General features: G+C 40.7%; 1 protein-coding gene across 1 annotated transcript; it reads right to left on the bottom strand.

Moving 5' to 3' along the window:
• Window positions 1-15,802: 15,802 nt before the first annotated feature.
• Window positions 15,803-16,766, bottom strand: LOC118981820 (olfactory receptor 2A2-like). Its single transcript, XM_037038637.1, has one exon. The coding sequence runs from the start codon at window positions 16,730-16,732 to the stop codon at window positions 15,803-15,805; it is 930 nt and encodes a 309-aa protein (XP_036894532.1). The 5' UTR covers window positions 16,733-16,766.
• Window positions 16,767-16,988: the final 222 nt, after the last annotated feature.

Here is a 16,988-nt window from a genome sequence, read left to right as displayed (position 1 = left end):
ATTAGTCATCAGAGAAACACACACTAAAACAAGGAGATGCCACAATACACCCACTATAAAGGTTCAAAATTAAAAACAGTCTAGCTGTGGTGAAGATGTTTCTCAGTTGGAATTCTCATACACGCTGGTGGGAATACAAAATGGAACATGTTTTCAGGGCTCTATGAGCTAAAACATACACTTCTATGTGCTAAAGGAAGGAACTATTTTTAGGTATTTGCCAAAGAGAATGAAGGCATAGCTTCACACGAAGACATGTACAAAATGTTTAGAGCTGCTTAAAAAAATACCAATAGTTACATGACAGAAGCTAGGCAGAAAAGAATGTTCTGTATGGTTCTGCTCATGTGAAATTGTGGAACAGGCCAAACTAATCTAGAGTGACAGAAATCTACAGTAGCATGGTAGTGGTGGCTTAGGACAGAGGGCGAAGAGGCATAACTCCACAGCACAGGGAATTTAGGAGAATTTTTTGAGTGATGGAAATCATCTACATCCTGCTCATATTGATTTGTCTTAACTCATTGGACTGTTACTCTTAAAATAGACACATTCAACTGTGTATAAATTATACCTCAATAAAGTATATTATTTAAAAACAAAATAATTTCATACCTATTGCTCTCACTCCAACCCTTCCCCTCTGGGTACTTTCTAGCCTGTCACTATTCAAAAGTTATTAGTACCTTTTTCAATTGTGAAAAAGTCTTCAAAGTATTGGCTTATTTGCTCACTGCCTCCAATGTCCCAACCTTGCTACCTTCATACCTTGCATCCTGGGTGCCTCTGGGGCCTGTTGGTGGGTCCCTGTATCATCATCCCATCCCACACACCCCCTCAAGCAAGTGGCTGATTACTGATTTCTAGGAAAAGGAGGTGGGAAAATGGGACTATTTAATTATTTTACTTTATAATTACAGTCCCTTCATGTGTGTCCACTGAATCCTCTTTTTCCCTTTCTGTTTTTGTCACTCACTGGAAAACCCCAATGTGGGATTCTACGTTGGGGGATAGGACCGCCCAGCTGGCTGTTTTGTTGAGATTCCTCCCCTGTGAATGTCTCATAGACAGATGGCTTATCTAACAACTATGTCAGCCTCTTGTCTAATTGTGAGCAGGAGGGAAGAATGCACGTGAGTGAGAGAGGATGGGGTGTGGGGAGCATCGGAGCTCACATGCTTCCCTCTTCAGCGCTCCCTTGCACTCAGATACCATTCCCAGACACCACCGTGCACTCAGAGGCCCAAAGTCTGCACTGAAATGTGAAACTCATTGAGGAGCCTCAACCTATCCCAGGCCTACTCAGTCCATTTAAAGTCCTCTCCTTCCCTTCTTCCCTCCCTCATGGCTGTGCAAACATCTACAGAGAGATGGCCAACTGAAAGGCGTGTGTACCCCTGAGCCTGCCCAGGGAAACCACCTTTTGGTTTCTCAGTTTTCTGGCCCTTGATCCAGCTCCAAGAGCTCCTGTAACTTCAGTGATTTCCCTACAGGACCTCAGGGCTTGGGAGCCATTTAGAGAACTCATTTAAAAAACACACAGCTGGAAAGTTGCCACAGGCATCTTGACAAAGATTTCTTTAAAAGTTCTTAATTGATCTCAAAGGAATAGAAACTATCTCAGGACCTAGAAAAGTAAGTGTCAGGAAAAACGTGTCCTTGTGGAGTTCATTAAAACTTTGCCACTCTTCATTACATCAGGAGTGCTCTCAGCAGGCAGCTGCTCTGGGGACCATGGAGAGAACTTGGGCTTTTGGGGATAATTCCTGTTTGCTCAGCAGTGAGGTCCTAGATTTAATGTTTAAGTGGTGTGAGGAGACACTCTCCTCAGAGGCTGAAGCTCCAAGGATCTTATCAGTGGATTGAGCTCTTTTCCCATTCTTACATTTATGTAAGAGAATAACAAACCATATAAATTACAATACTTTCCAGGCACAGTACTAAGACCTTTACACAAATTATTTACTACCAATCATCACAATAATATTTAAAAGTAAATACTCCTTGCCTTCCTGTTTATTAAAGAAGAAACATGTTCAATTAAGTTAAAAAAAAAACCTCATCCAAGGTCATGTAAGTGATAGCCCCCCAATTTAAAACTGATTACAAGGCCTTTTGCATTTTTGAGCTGAAAAAGTCCAGTGTGAGCTTAAGCATACTCTGTCTAGACCCACTCATAGGCTCTAGTTCAGCTACCAAGAGAACCATCCTATTGGTTTCTTCCTTGACAACAGAAAGAACACAAAACAGGGCAATGATAACTCAAGACATGATGATGAAGGGTATAAGCATGAACTTAAAACTAACATTATTTCTAAATTAATATTGCCTGCTGCCAGCATATGTCTGCCCCACTTGCTGTTAATCCCAGCTCTGAGTCCACCATCTCCTTGTCATAGTCCATTTAGATGCCTTTGTTAGGACATGCATACGATAGAATCTTTCTCAATGGATAGACAGCAGGTGATTCCCAGTTATTCAACCCTCTCAGTTCTTCTGTCAGCCTTAATACCCAAGGCATAGAGGAACACTTGGGGTTCAGAAGCTACAGGGTTTGTCTGGGTCTTCCAAGAGCCGATGCTCAGACAAGGTTGGATGTGCAAGGGAAACGCCATGAAAAAAAATGAGGGGGGATCCGGGGAAGGCTGGGAGAGCCATCTGATGAAGGTCTGATTCCTGTGAAGGGAGAACAAGGCAAATGTATCACCTAGACTCACAGCCAGAAAACAACAGCTCACTCGAATTTGGTAATTTGAAGAAAGCTTAACAAAGGGCAGTGCAGAATCCTGGGCTGGTAGCAGCACTCCTTCACAAACTCTAGGCCTAAAGACAAGAGGAGACTGCTGTTCCTAGGATCTGGAGACAGAGAAGAATGTGCAGAAAGGGTGGCCAGGTAGAAACTGGCCTAAGTCAGACGGACCAGTCTGCACCGAACCTGCAGAAAATGGATAAATTCTAGAGCTTCCTTCTTCCTGGTCTCTTGTCTTTGTTTCCAATGAACCAAACGCAAGGAAAAGCCAGAGGGCAGTGAAGCCCCATTGTACCAGACACAGAGCTGGGCAGAGAGAGGAGAAGGCTGGGTATGGAGGGGCAATGGGAAGATGCTCACAGAGCATTTGAGTTGTGTGTTTATGGGAACTGGCCACGGTTTTGGACTCTGTCAGATCAGAAATCTCAGGGTCATTTCACACATTTTATTTACACATATTTACTTAGAGAAATAAATGACACTGTGAAGAGTCACAAAAGGTATAGGCATTCACAGTGATAACAAGTGAGAGAAAAAGTTCCTCAGAAAAAAATATCAACTAGTAGTTATAAAGAGCAGTGACAGAATTAGAAAATCACAATTTTGTAGCCAACTTAAGAATTGACTTGGACAGTCAGTGGATACTAAAATTATTGGCTGAAAACAATGTTAGGAGACAGGTTCTTCACCTGATCTCCAAGATCCAAACTGAGAATGCTAAGTAATTTTGAAGAAGAAAAAAAGTTCTGTTATGATGCAAATCAGAGGGAAACCACTTAACCAAGTCACCAAATTTAACATTACTGATAATGCTGTAGGTGGACCTCTTGCGCCTCCCCATAGGATGCACTAGGCAGAACACAGCATCAGCCATGTAGAATTCCTCCTAAACGAGTTTTATCGGAACCTAGACAAGAGGAATCCAAATTTCAGACATTCTACAAAACAACGAGCCTGGACTCTTCAAAACTGAAAGACAAAGGCAGAGGAAACTCATTGAGATTAAGTGAGACAGAAGCAATAAGAAACTAAATGAAATGCTTGATTGGATCCTGAATTTTTTTTAAAAAAAAGAGCCATTAGTACACAATATTATTGTACTGAAGTTAACTTTGGTGAGTGTGATAATGGTATTGTGTTTAATACATGTTTTTAGGAGATACCTGCTAAATCATTCAGGGTTGACTAGGTGTGTGGGTACCTACTCTATTAATCTATAATGTCTAAACTCACACTTTTACATGCTTCAGTGAAAATATATTTTAATCATATATATTTATTTTGTATAAATTATTATATAACCATATATGTTTAGATAACTTTATACATATTTATAATATATAATGTTTACTTTATGTACACTACTTATATAAATTTATATATACTATTTACTATTTATATATATTATATATATCATCACTATTTTTTAAATATTTACTTATATTTTTAAATAATTTATTTATTTAATTGTTGTTTAAGTACAGTTTTCTGTTTTTTACTCCCATCTCATCCTACCCCCACAGTGATCCCCACCACCCTCCCATTTCCACCCCCCTCAGTGTTTGTCCATGTGTCCTTTATACTTGTTCCTGTAAACCCTTCTTCTCCTTTTTCCCTGAAATTCCCTCCCCTCTCCCCACTGGTCCCTGTCAGCCTGTTCTATATTTCAGTGTCTGGTTATATTTTGCTGCTTGCTTGTTTTGTTGTTTAGGTTCCTGTAGAAGGTGAGATCATATGATATTTGTCTTTCACTGCCTGGCTTATTTCACTCAGCATAATGCTTTCCAGTTCCATCCATGATGTTGCAAAGAGTAGGAGCTCCTTCTTTCTTTCTGCTGCATAGAATTCCATTGTGTAAATGTACCATAGTTTTTGGACCCAGTCATTTACTGATGGGCACCTAGGTTGCTTCCAGCACTTGGCTATTGTAAATTGTGCTGCTATGAACATTGGGGTGCATAGGTTCTTTTGGATTGGTGTTTCAGGGTTCTTAGGATATAATCCCAGCAGTGGAATTGCTGAGTCAAAAGGTAGACCTATTCTTAGTTTTCGGAGAAAATTTCTTATTGTTTTCCATAGTGGTTGTACCAGTCTGCAATCCCACCAACAGTGAACTAGGGTCCCCTTTTCTCCACAACCTCTCCAACACTTGTTGTTTGTTGCTTTGTTTATGATGGCCATTCTGACTGGTGTAAAGAGGTATCTCATTGTGGTCTTCATTTGCATCACCCTGATAGCTAGCAATATTGAGCATCTTTTCACGCTTCTCTGGATTCTCTGTATGTCCTCCTTGGTGAAATGTCTCTTCAAGTCCTTTGCTTACTTAATTGTGTTGCTTGTCTTCTTAGAGTGGAGTCATGTAAGTTCTTTGTATATTTTGAAGATTAAACCCTTGTTTGAGGTATCATTGGCAAATATGTTTTCCCATATGGTTGGTTCCCTTTTTGTTTTAATACTGTTTTCCTTAGCCGTGCAGAAGCTTTTTATTTTGATGAGATCCCATTTGTTTACTCTTTTTTTTATGTCTCTTACTCTAGGGGACATATCAGTAAAAATGTTGCTGCATGAAATATTTGAGATTTTTCCTTCATATGTTCTCCTCTGGGACTTTAACGGTGTCACAGCTTATATTTAAGTGTTCTATCCACCTTGAATTTATTTTGGTGTATGGTGTAAGTTGATGCTCAAATTTCATGTTTTTGCTTATAGCTGTCCAGCTCTCCCAACATAATTTTTTGAAGAGGCTATTATTAGTCCATTTTATGTTGCTGCCCCCTTTGTCAAATATTAATTGACTGTAGAGACTTAGGTTTTTTTCTGGGCTCTGTTCTTTTCCATTGGTCTATGTGCCTGTTTTTATGCCAGTACCAGGCTGTTTTGAATACAGTGGCCTTGTAATACAGTTCGGTGTCAGGTATTGTGATCCCTCCTGCTTTGTTCCTCTTTCTCAAAATTGCAGCTGCTACTAGGGGTCATGTATGGTTCCATATAAATTTTTGAAGTGTTTGATCTATGTCTGTGAAATATGCCATTGATACTTTAATAAGTATTGCATTGAATCTGTAATTGCTTTGGGTAGTATGGATATTTTTGATGATGTTAATTTGTCCAATCCAAGAACACGATATTTGTTTCCATTTGTTTATGTCTTCCTTGATTTCTTTCTTCAGTGTTGTGTAGTTTTCTGCATACAGGTCTTTTACCTCCTTGGTTAGGTTTATTCCTAGGTATTTTATTTTTCTTTTTGCTATATCAAATGGGATTTTTTCTTGATTTCTGCTTCTGCTATTTCACTGCTGGTATACAAAAATGCCTTTGATTTCTGGATATTGACTTTGGATCCCGCTGTTTTGCCAAATTCATTTATTAGGTCGAGCAGTTTTGGGGTGGGGTCTATAGGATTTTCCATGTACACTATCATGTCATTTACAAAGAATGACAATTTCATTTCCTTCTTTCCTCTTTGGATGCCTTTTACTTCCTTTTTTTGTCTGATTGCTGTGGCTAATAGTTCCAATAGTATATTGAATAGAAGTGGTGGAAGTGGACAACCTTGTCTTGTTCTTGATCTTAGTGGAAAAGCTTTTAGTTTTTGCCCATTGAGTATGATGTTTACTGTAGGCCTCTCATATATGGCCTTTAATATGTTGAGGAATGCTCCTTCTATTCCCACTTTGCTGAGTGTTTTTATCAGAAATGGATGCTGTACCTTATCAAATGCTTTTTCTGCATCTATTGATATGATCATGTGATTTTTGTCTTTGCTTCTGTTTATATCATGTATTACATTTACTGATTTGTGAATATTGAACCATCCTTGCATCCCTGGGATGAATCGCACTTGGTCATGGTGAATGATCTTTTTAATGTATTGTTGGACGCAGTTTGCCAATATTTTGAGGATTTCAGCATCTGTATTCATCAGCAATATTGGCCTGAAGTTTTCTTTCTTTGTTGGGTCTTTATCTGTTTTGGGGATTAGGATGATGCTGGCTTCATAAAAAGAGTTTGGGAGTCTTCCATCATTTTGGATTTTTTAGAACAGTCCATGAAGGATAGGGGTTAGATCTTCCTTAAATGCTTTATAGAATTCTCCTGTGAAACCATCTGGTCCAGGGCTTTTGTGTGTCAGGAGTTTTTTTATTACTATTTCAAATTTATCTGCTGTTATTGGTCTGTTTAGGCTTTCTGCTTCTTCTTCATTGAGTTTTGGAAGATTATATTTTTTTATAAATTTGTCCATTTCACCTAGGTTTTCAAATTTCTTGGCATACAGTTCTTCATAGTAATTCCTTACAATCCCTTCTATTTCTGTGGTATCAGTTGTAATCTCTCCTCTTTCATTTCTGATTGTGTTTATTTGTGTCCTCTCTCTTCTTTTCTTAATGAGGCTGCTTAAAAGCTTGTCAATTTTGTTTATCTTTTTAAAAAAAATCTGCTCCTGAATTTATTGATCCTTAGAATTGTGCTTTTAGTCTCTATGTCATTTAATTCTGCTCTGATCTTGGTTATTTCCTTTCTTCTACTTGCTCTGGGCTGTCTTTGTTGTTGTTCCTCGAGTTCTTAGAGGCATTGGGTTAAGTTGTTTGTTTGAAATGTTTCTATTTTCTTTAGGTAAGCCTGTATTGCTATGAACTTCCCTCTCAGGACTGTCTTCACTGTGTCCCATAAATTTTGGGTTCTTTTGAGTTCATTTTCATTTGTTTCCAGGAACTTTTTGATTTCTTCCCTAATTTCTATCTTGACCCATTCATTGTTTAATATCATACCATTCAGTCTCCATGATTTTGGGTGTTTTGGTTTTTTTCCTTTGCGGTTGGTTTCCAGTTTCAGTCCCTTGTGGTCAGAGAAAATGCTTGGTATGATTTCAATTTTCTTGAGTTTGTTGAGTCTTGTTTTGTGTCCTATCATGGGGTCTATCTTTGAAAATGTTCCATGTGCACTTGAAAAGAATGTGTATTTGGCTTCTTTGGGATGAAGGGCTCTATATATATCAGTTAAGTCCTTTTCATCTAGGGTGTTGTTTAATGCCACTATATCTCTGTTGATGTTTTGTTTGGAAGATCTGTCCATTTTTGACAGTGGGGTGTTAAAATCCCCTACTACAATTGTGTTGCTGTCAATATCTTTCTTGAGGTCCTCTAAGATTTTCTTTATATATTTGGGTGCTCCTATGTTGGGTGCATATATATTTATGATGTTAATGTCTTCTTGGTGGATTCTTCCCTTGAGTATTATGAAGTGACCTTCTGGGTCTCTCTTTATGGCCTTTTTTTGAAGTCTATTTTGTCTGATATAAGAATTGCTACCCTGGCTCTTTTTTTTTCTTGTGTGTTTGCTTGGAAAATTTGTTTCCGGCCGGTCACTTTTAGTCTGTGATGGTCTTTTGTCCTGAGGTGGGTCTCTTGTAGGCAGCATATGTGTGGGTCATGCTTTCTTATCCATTCAGCTATTCTATGTCTCTTAACTGGAGCATTTAATCCATTTACATTTAAGGTTATTATTGATAGGGACTTATTCATTGCCATTTATGTACCTGTGTTCCTCTCCATCTCTCTCTTTTCCTTCCTTTCCTTAAAGCAGTCCTTTTAGTATTTCTTGTAGAGCTGGTTTGGTGGAAGCATATTCTTTTAGACTTCTTTTGTCTTGGAAGCTCTTTATTTGGCCTTCTATCTTGATTGAGAGCCTTGCTGGGTAAAGTAGCCTTGGTTGTAGGCCTCTGGTTCTCATTGCTTAGAATATTTCTTGCCATTCTCTTCTTGCTTGGAGTGTTTCCATTGAGAAGTCAGTAGCTAACCTTATTGGGGCTCCCTTGTATGTTACTTCCTGTTTCTCCCTTGCTGCCTTTAAGATTCTCTCTTTGTCTTGGAATCTTGCCATTTTAATAGTGATGTGTTTTGTAGCGGGCCTCTTTGTGTTCCTCTCGAGTGGGACTCTCTATGATTCCTGTATTCGTGTGACTTTTTCTCTCATCAAATTAGGGAAATATTCCATCATTACTCTTTCAAATAGGTTTTCTATCCCTTGTTGTTCCTCTTCTCCTTCTCGTATTCCCATTATTTGGATATTATTTCGTTCCATATTGTCTTGCATTTCTCTTAATCCCTCCTCATTCTTTCTGAGCCTCTTTTCCTTTTCTTGCTCCTTCTACTTCTAGGGGGAGTTTCTTTCTACTTTGTCCTCCAACTCACTGATCCGATCTTCTGCCTCATTGATCCTGCTTTTCATTCCTTCCACTGTCTTCTTCAGTTCAGAAATTGTATTCTTCATTTCCTCTTGGCCTTTGCTGATGGTTTCTATTTCCTTTTTCATGTTGATATATTTTGTGGTGAGTTCATTGTAGCTCCCCTGTAGTTTCTGGTAGCTCATTGTGAGCTCTTTGAATTTCCTGATAACCAGTGCTTTGCATTCAATATCTGATAGTTGACTTGACTCTATTTCATCTAACATTTTTTCTGAGACTTCCACCTTTTCTTTCATTTGGGGATTCTTTGTCTTCCCATTGTTTGTGATGCTCTTCCTGTTGGCCCCAGCTTCTTAAATTGATCTGTTCTGACTCCCTGAGTTTATGGTGTGAACTTCTGTGGTAGGATACCTGTGAAATTGAGTGGTGCAGTCTCCTGCAGGTATCTTGGTTTTCTCCGCTTCCACCTACTCCTTTTTGTGTGTGCGTGTGTGATCAGTTGGAGGGGGAGGCAAAATAATTTATGACAGCAGAAGAATATTTTATGTTATTTACAGTCACAGTCAGAGTCAGTAGAGAAGAAATAGACAATCTTTAGGCTATGTATAGTGTTAACTGTAATCTTCAACCCAACTTGCCACTTTTAAGAAAGGATGGACAAAAGATCAGTCTCTTGTTGAGAAGGGAAGGCTTGTGAGTTGGATCTAGAAAGCAGTGAGGTTGCAGGTGGTTAGATTTTGAGGTAAGGTGAGAGTAAAGAATAGTAACTAGGTGTAGCATGTGAGCAAATAGAGTTAATCACTACAGTAATAGAATTCAGGAACCTGTAAAGTGGGCTAAGATCTGAGAGGTGTGTTGTGAAGTATTTACAGTTGTATAGAACGGCTGTTATTTACAATAATATTAGAGCAACAATCACATGACAGACTCTATGTGATCTGTCTGAATAGGGTTATAGAGCTTGGGTAGTATGCCAAAGGAAAGCAAGTGGCATAAAGTATAGAAAATTAGCAATACACTGTGGAGGAAAGAACAGGGGAAACCTGTCAAATAATACAACATAACCAGCCAAGACTAAGAAGCCTATACAGAAAGGAAGTGAGAATAATGAAAAAATAATACAACTATGCAGCAATTTGAGGCTTCTCTGCTATAGCTAAGTGAAATTTGTCTCTCTGTCTCTATTGTTGAGATGCCCCCTCTTTGGGTCCCACTCTGGTTCTTTCACAGTTCCCAGTTATTTATGTCCCTTGTGGGTAAAAGAAAACAAAGCAACAAACAAACACACACACAAAAAAGGCAGGAGAAAGGAGGAATAAGCGATAAGTCTGGGAAGAAAGAAAGAAGGCCTAAAACAGGAAAAAAGAAAGGAGAGGAACAAAGTATTGAAAGATAAAGCAATAATAAAATTTAAAAAATATAAGATCACTTTTAAAAAGTTGCTAAAAAAAAACAAAACAAACAGAAAACAAACCTTCCCTTGTTGGTTTCAAACTGTCCAAACCGGTTTTTCTGGTTGCAGCAGGACCTCTGTGAGGGCTGGGGTGCAGGTGCCCACACACCTGGCAGGCTGTCTGGGTCCCGCGGTTTCTGGCGCCGTCCTTCCCAGTCCTGTGGCAGGACTCAAGTGTTTCTGCCCCTCCTCTGGATTGCTGACAGGCTGGGTGGGAACCAAGGTGGCTGCCATGGCTGGAGAACACCTCAGTCCACTTTCCAATAAAAACTTCCCCAGAAAGCCTGCCTCTCAGCCCAGCCCAATCCCCAGCCAGACCCGTGATGACAATGCTCCTCTCAGTTCTCCCAGGCTGGCGGGCTGGCAGGCTGGTGAACTGGCAACCACAATCTGCGGTTGAACATGGCCCTTTGTCCTTGTTAACCTTTCTGTAAACTTAAGCAGACAGGTCTCTGCCTGGTATTGCCCAGCCTTGCTTAGACGGAGAGGGAAGGAGTCCACTCTCTTCCACGGACCCTGCAGCAGTCCCAAGGCTCCCAAAGAGTCTGCTGTAGACCCACCGGGTGCTGGGTTCCGAAGCGCCCTCTGTAGCAGACACCGCCGGCGCTGGATCCAGACAGAAGCCTCTGGACCCTGACTGCGGCAGCGGTGGCATCCAGGCCATTAGGCACTGGCCGAGGTCGCTGCCCCCCCACCCCCACCACCACTTTTGTCTTTACTCACATCCTGGAGTCCCTACTGACCTGTAGCTGTCTGGTCCCTCCATCAAAATCTCTGGTCTCTTATTTTCATAAATACTGGGGAACTGTTGGTCGATTGCACTGTTCCTCAGTAAACCTGCCAGGATTTTCTACCAGGAGTACGGGAACTGGATTCACTCCGTCCTACTCCGTCGCCATCTTCCCTGGTCCCCCAGATGGTTCCCATTTTAAAGACAATCACAGTCTTCAATCTGCCCTTTTGTTTTCTGACATGTCTCCATAGTTTTTGAGCACTTCCTTACTTCTGATGGCTGTTTCACACTTTTCTCATACATTCCCCACATCAGCCACGGGCACATACATGGGAACATACACGTCAGCCACAGGCACCTTTCTCCAAAAGGGACTGATTACTTTAGGGAAGAATCATACTCATAAACTAGTATGTTAATGTCAATAATTTACATTTTTACCAGGAATTTTGTCACATTTCTGATGTCCTCTTTTAAAACAGCAAGCATAAAATTTGACAAGGAATACAAATTGTTCCTGGGATAACACATTTTCATGTTTGCAAACACTGAAAACAGCTTAACTGACTTCCCTTTTATGGAGTCAAATCTATTTCACTAAATTAACATTAGCATTGAAGAAAATGGTTGATGGTATTTAGTACTTTATTTTTAGGCAAAATATATATTTGTAACTAACACCTTATTAATTACCAAGTTCATTTTATTGTTTTATTCCTACTCAGAAAATCACAGAGTTGAAAATTTTAAAGATTAAAGTTTAAGAATATGGGTGATTGTGTGAATATGGTGATTCTTACCTTGTATGAGCATTTGACATCAAGTCTCAAAACTTTTGTAGGAAAACATTACAAAACTCTATTTAAGACTAAAGAGGTCGGCCCTGGCCAGGTGGCTCAATTGGTTGGAGCATTGTCCTGGTATGCCAAGGTCATGGGTTCAATTCCTGGTCAGGGTACCCTAAAGAAAAGTAATAATAAAATACATTTTAAAAAGTTTTTAAAAAGAGGTAATACCCTGAAAAAAAACAAATAAGCATTATTAATAAAGTGTATATACAGTTATACCATTTTATTGTGTTTTCATATATATCACAAATTTAAATATATATATCAAACAGTGTTGCTAAGTTTACCTATTTCCTTCATTTAGAAACACATCAGAAACTATTTCTCATGTCAAAACATTTCTATGCAACATGCTGTGAACAGCTGCACATTATTTCCTTGAGTATAAGTATTTTATTCATTATCTCAATAGGTTTGTGCGATATAATGCTTCCGTGAATAAATTTTGAACTCATGAATCCTAGTAAATTCTGAGATTTGACAGTGCTCAGTGAACTCAGTCACACAATTTATGTATCTGTGTTCACATATCCCTCTATCTCTAGTCATCTAAAGATCAAACTACAACATCCCAGCGGCAGGAGACTCAGCTCTGTCAGAAACCACCCAGTGGGAAGGATATCTAACTCCACAGTCCTGACTCCCTTACTCCTGAATTCACCTCTGCTGTGCAGTTGTCACGCTTGGGTGGCTGCTCTGACCATGCTGCCCACCAGGGGGCGCTGGTTCTTTCCTCACACTCAGGTGAAAGCCTGCTGGTCTTCACCTTCCTTCATTCTTCAGTTCTCTCTTCTCTCTGATGGATGGTAAATGCTCCACAGAGCTTAGAACAGCCTGACTTATAATGTGTGCAGCTATTTGGTCACCAGGCTGAAAATCCCTCTTACTCTTATTCGACCTGCCACCTGAGCTATTTACCCTCTTATTTGAAGGAACTGACACATTCTGTGTGACATTATTTCATGTCCTACCTCCTCCACCCCAGGTTCCACATGGTCCACAGGAAAGAAATGACCCCAACACCAGCATTTGGATTTCCTCTTAGACTCTTTACATCTATGTTACCAACAACAAGAGACACGGATTTCTCATTAGTGTCTCATCTAGTGTTTTCTTCTCAATTCCAGTTTCTGGCTTGAGGGCAACTCCTGTTTTCTAGGTAAATAGCACCTGTAATTTTTCCATGACTCTTCACTGTGTATGAACAAAAGAAGAAGGCTCCTACCTATGCAGCAATTACAAGTTAAACAATTCCTTTAACACAATGAACATCACTCAACCCCACTGCCTACAGATGATGCCACTGCAGCACACAGGCCATACAGTGAGGCTTCAGAGGAGTGGACAGTGCATTCCCAAGTAATTATGAGTTTCATCTTCTAACACCATTGATATACACATTTTGTAAGGCTTATGAGTGGGAATGAATTTGGTAATTTTAAAACTGCTGAGAATTACTGTCTATCCCTCAGGGGGTTATGGTCAGGCCTCAGTAACTAAGCATTGTCGGGCTTGTGGACCCTCAGGTGGGTATGCAAATGGGTCAAACACACCCATGTGCTGACACACTGGGCTGACCACTGCCCTCACTGTCCTACCCCAATGGGTGTTCCAGGGCATCACAGCCTCCTCATCTTAACCACGACATCGTAGGTTGCAGCCAGTTACGACAGAGAGAGGTGGCGGCGTGCTTCATTGTGGGGGAAACTTTGCCCTCAAGTCCCCCCCTCCTCCACCACAAATGAAAGTAAATACTACCAAGACATGATCTGCTTGAGGAACAGAGGTGGCCAGTTTCTAAGAGGAAAAAGGCCAGGAGCCCCTTCCTCCAGGGGCTTTCACTGGGTTGTGATACACAGGAATGCAGGGCCGCAAGGATCAAACAGTATAATTAGAAATATAATTTAGAAAACTCAAGAAAGGCTATGGAATTTACTGATAATTTTGTTTACCATGATTTTTCCTTCCTGTTGCTCCAAATTTACTTCTTTTCTACTTTTTTTTGGTTTAGAGAATTTGTTTTTAAGGGCCAGTTTCATTGCATGTAGAATTCTATGTTGACAACTTTTAATTTTGGCTTCTACAGTGTTTAGTAAGAAGTCAGCTATAGTTTTATTGTTGTTCCTTCAAAAGTAATTCATTTATTTCCTGCCAGTTTTAAGCCTTTTTATTTATCTTTCACTATCAATAGTTTGAGTAATATATTTCCAGTGAGGTTTACTTTTTCTTTTCAATTCTTTTTATTGTTGTTCAAGTATAGGTTTTATTTATATGATATCCTGCTTGAGTTCTTCTGAGCTTCTCAAATCCATATCATTGATGTAGTTTGTCAAGAGATATAAAAATAATCTGGAAGTGAAGTAACTAGGGAATAAGTCTGCCTTTCATTCCATGTGTTGTAAAACATAAATGGGAGGTAAAAATAAGAACAGAAGCCAAGGAGAAATGGAAACATTTCTATAAGGAGTTGTAAGATAGTGCCATCCTATTTTTGTTCAACACTGACTATTTTTCAACTCTAGTTTGAGCACTTGGAAATTACTGGCGACCCCACAGTGAATCTCATTCCTTCCTTCACTTCATTCTCAGCTGGTATCATAGAAACAAGCAGCTCTGCGATCACTGTTGGTATTAAGCTACTCTCTACAGCAAGAAGTTTTTCCCCTGGGGGTTTAGTTCTCTGAAATTTACCAGCCATTACCAGGTGATATGAATGTTTATGGTTAAACTGGTTACTTAGGGAGGTGTTAACAATGTTTCTGCAATTCAACAACAACAACAAAAAGATGTTTTCTTAAGACACTCCTTGTTGGGCGACTTTTCTTACAAGTCCCCCCGTGTGCCATGGATGAGAGTAAACATGACTGAGATATGATCAGTTTGGGGAGGAGAGGTGGCCAGTTTCTCAGGAGAAAAAGTCATTGAGCTCCTTCCTCCAAGGGCTTTTATTGGGTTGTGATACACAGGAATACAGGGCGGCAAGGGTCAAAGAGTGGATAACATTTCAAAGAAATCTGAGAGCTTAGTCTGAGTCAGTGTCAGGAAAGGGGGTTGTAGAAACTTTGGGGACATACTCATTTCCTGCTCAGACCCTTATCATATGAATGAAAGCACTCTTAGCAGAGCAGATTTCACAGGTTTATCAGGAAGTCTTTGTGATGCCAGATTTTTCCCCAGACACCCTCTAGCAGGGCAAAGAGCTACACCCCTCCCCATCAGGTATTCAGGCTTAAGGGGATTAGGGCAAGGAAGTGCTTCTCCCAGAGGACATGGGGACTCGACCTATCTCAAAGCCAGGGGGGCGACAGTCCATTGCTCTTTGTTGCAGGCCCCCCGAGTCCTTCAATGAAGGCCTCCCAAGTGATTGTGTCTGCCCTAGGTTACCACTCCTCTGAGGGGTCTTACCTGTTAAGGACTCCCGACCATGCCTTGGGGACAGGGAGGAAACTGAGGCAGCATTTGCTACCAGAGACAAGCCTTGTCTCCTGCGGCTTGCATTCCGGAGTTCATTCACTCATCCTCAGCCACCGGGGGATATCGTTCCTGAAACCAGGCAGAGCAGTTCACAACAACTACTAATCTAGTTCTTGAAGAAATAGGCTCTATAATTTTTTACAGCATTAAGCATACAATCCATAATCCAGATGCCTCATCTCTGAACAAAACTTCTCAGGGACTATCCCTGTACATCAAAATTTTCCCCACTTTCAGTCTTGGACAATTCACATCCTCTTATCAAACTTTACTGCTAGGTAGTTTTTCTCACTTTTAAGTCATCTTGAAACTACATCTCACAGAGAAAAGGTTCTGCTTAGCCCAAAGTTCTGTTCACCCTTCACCTGGACCTCACCTGCAGCACCCTACACAAGGCGTCCTTCACGTGAACGTTTCTCAGGCTGTAGATGAGGGGGTTTAACAATGGATTGAAGAGGCTGTAAAACAGGGACAGTACTTTTTCTCGTTCCTTTTTTTGAGTGGACTCTGGGACCATATAAATAACCATGGCAATGCCAAAGAAGAACCCGACCACACAGAGGTGGGAGGAGCAGGTGGAGAAGGCCTTCTTGCGGCCCTCGCCAGTCTGGATCTTCAGGATGGCCAAGAGGATGTGTATGTAGGACACCAGCACCAAGCAGAGGGGCCCGACTAAGAACAAGAGAGAAGCAGCAAGGATAACAGCTTCATTGATCCAGGTGTCACCACAGGCCAGCTCAAGGACAGACAAGAGCTCACAGAAGAGCTGGTTTACTTCCCGGGGCCCACAGAATGGCAGCCTTAGAAGGAGAAGCACATGTATCAGAGGCAGGAAAAATCCACACAACCAGCACATAGTGGCCAGGACTGTGCACACAGTCCAGCTCATGATGACAGTGTAGTGGAGGGGGTGGCAGATGGCCACATACCGATCGTAGGACATTGCCACCAAAATCAGGCATTCTGTAGCAGCAAAATTCAAATACAGAAAGGTCTGCATGACACATGAGACAAAGGAGATGGCTCTGTTATGGGTCACTAAGATTGCCAGCATCTTGGGGACATTGTTGGAAGCATAGGACATGTCAATGATGGCCAGGTGGGAGAGGAAGAAGTACATGGGGGTGTGTAGTCTCTGGTCCAGACAGATGAGCGCAAAGATCGTGCCATTTGCCAATAGACTGAAAGTGTAGAGCAGGGAAAAGACCCAGAAGAGGAGAACTTCTGTCTCTGAGCTGAGCTGGAATCCCAGCAGCAGGAACTCCGTGACCCGTGACCGGTTCCCCCCCATTCCTTACAGAGACCTGCTCAAGAACTGAAGAGTGATAGAGGTCAGGGCTGGAGAATCAATAAAAATTGAAATTACTTAATACAAAAGAACCTATGTGCATATGCTAGTCTCTATTATGTGTCAATTATTCAGTCTTAATCTAATGAACATATCAGAACCACGTTTATGAAGGAAAGACAAACTGTTCCCCATAATGTGAAGTTCTATCATTGGTCATAGAGCCATTCAGACAAATTTTTCATTCTAGAGCCTCTGC

The sequence above is a fragment of the Sturnira hondurensis genome, unplaced genomic scaffold (genome assembly GCF_014824575.4).
Source record: "Sturnira hondurensis isolate 20B ecotype Veracruz unplaced genomic scaffold, ASM1482457v3 Scaffold0024770, whole genome shotgun sequence".
In the NCBI taxonomy this organism is placed as follows: domain Eukaryota; kingdom Metazoa; phylum Chordata; class Mammalia; order Chiroptera; family Phyllostomidae; genus Sturnira; species Sturnira hondurensis.
Note: the sequence above shows the minus strand (reverse complement) of the source record. Positions and strands in the feature narration are given on the sequence as shown.

Bases quoted from the DNA above. Each gene is read 5' to 3' on its own strand.
- LOC118981820 (XM_037038637.1), bottom strand. From the start codon at position 16,732: ATGGGGGGGAACCGGTCACGGGTCACGGAGTTCCTGCTGCTGGGATTC.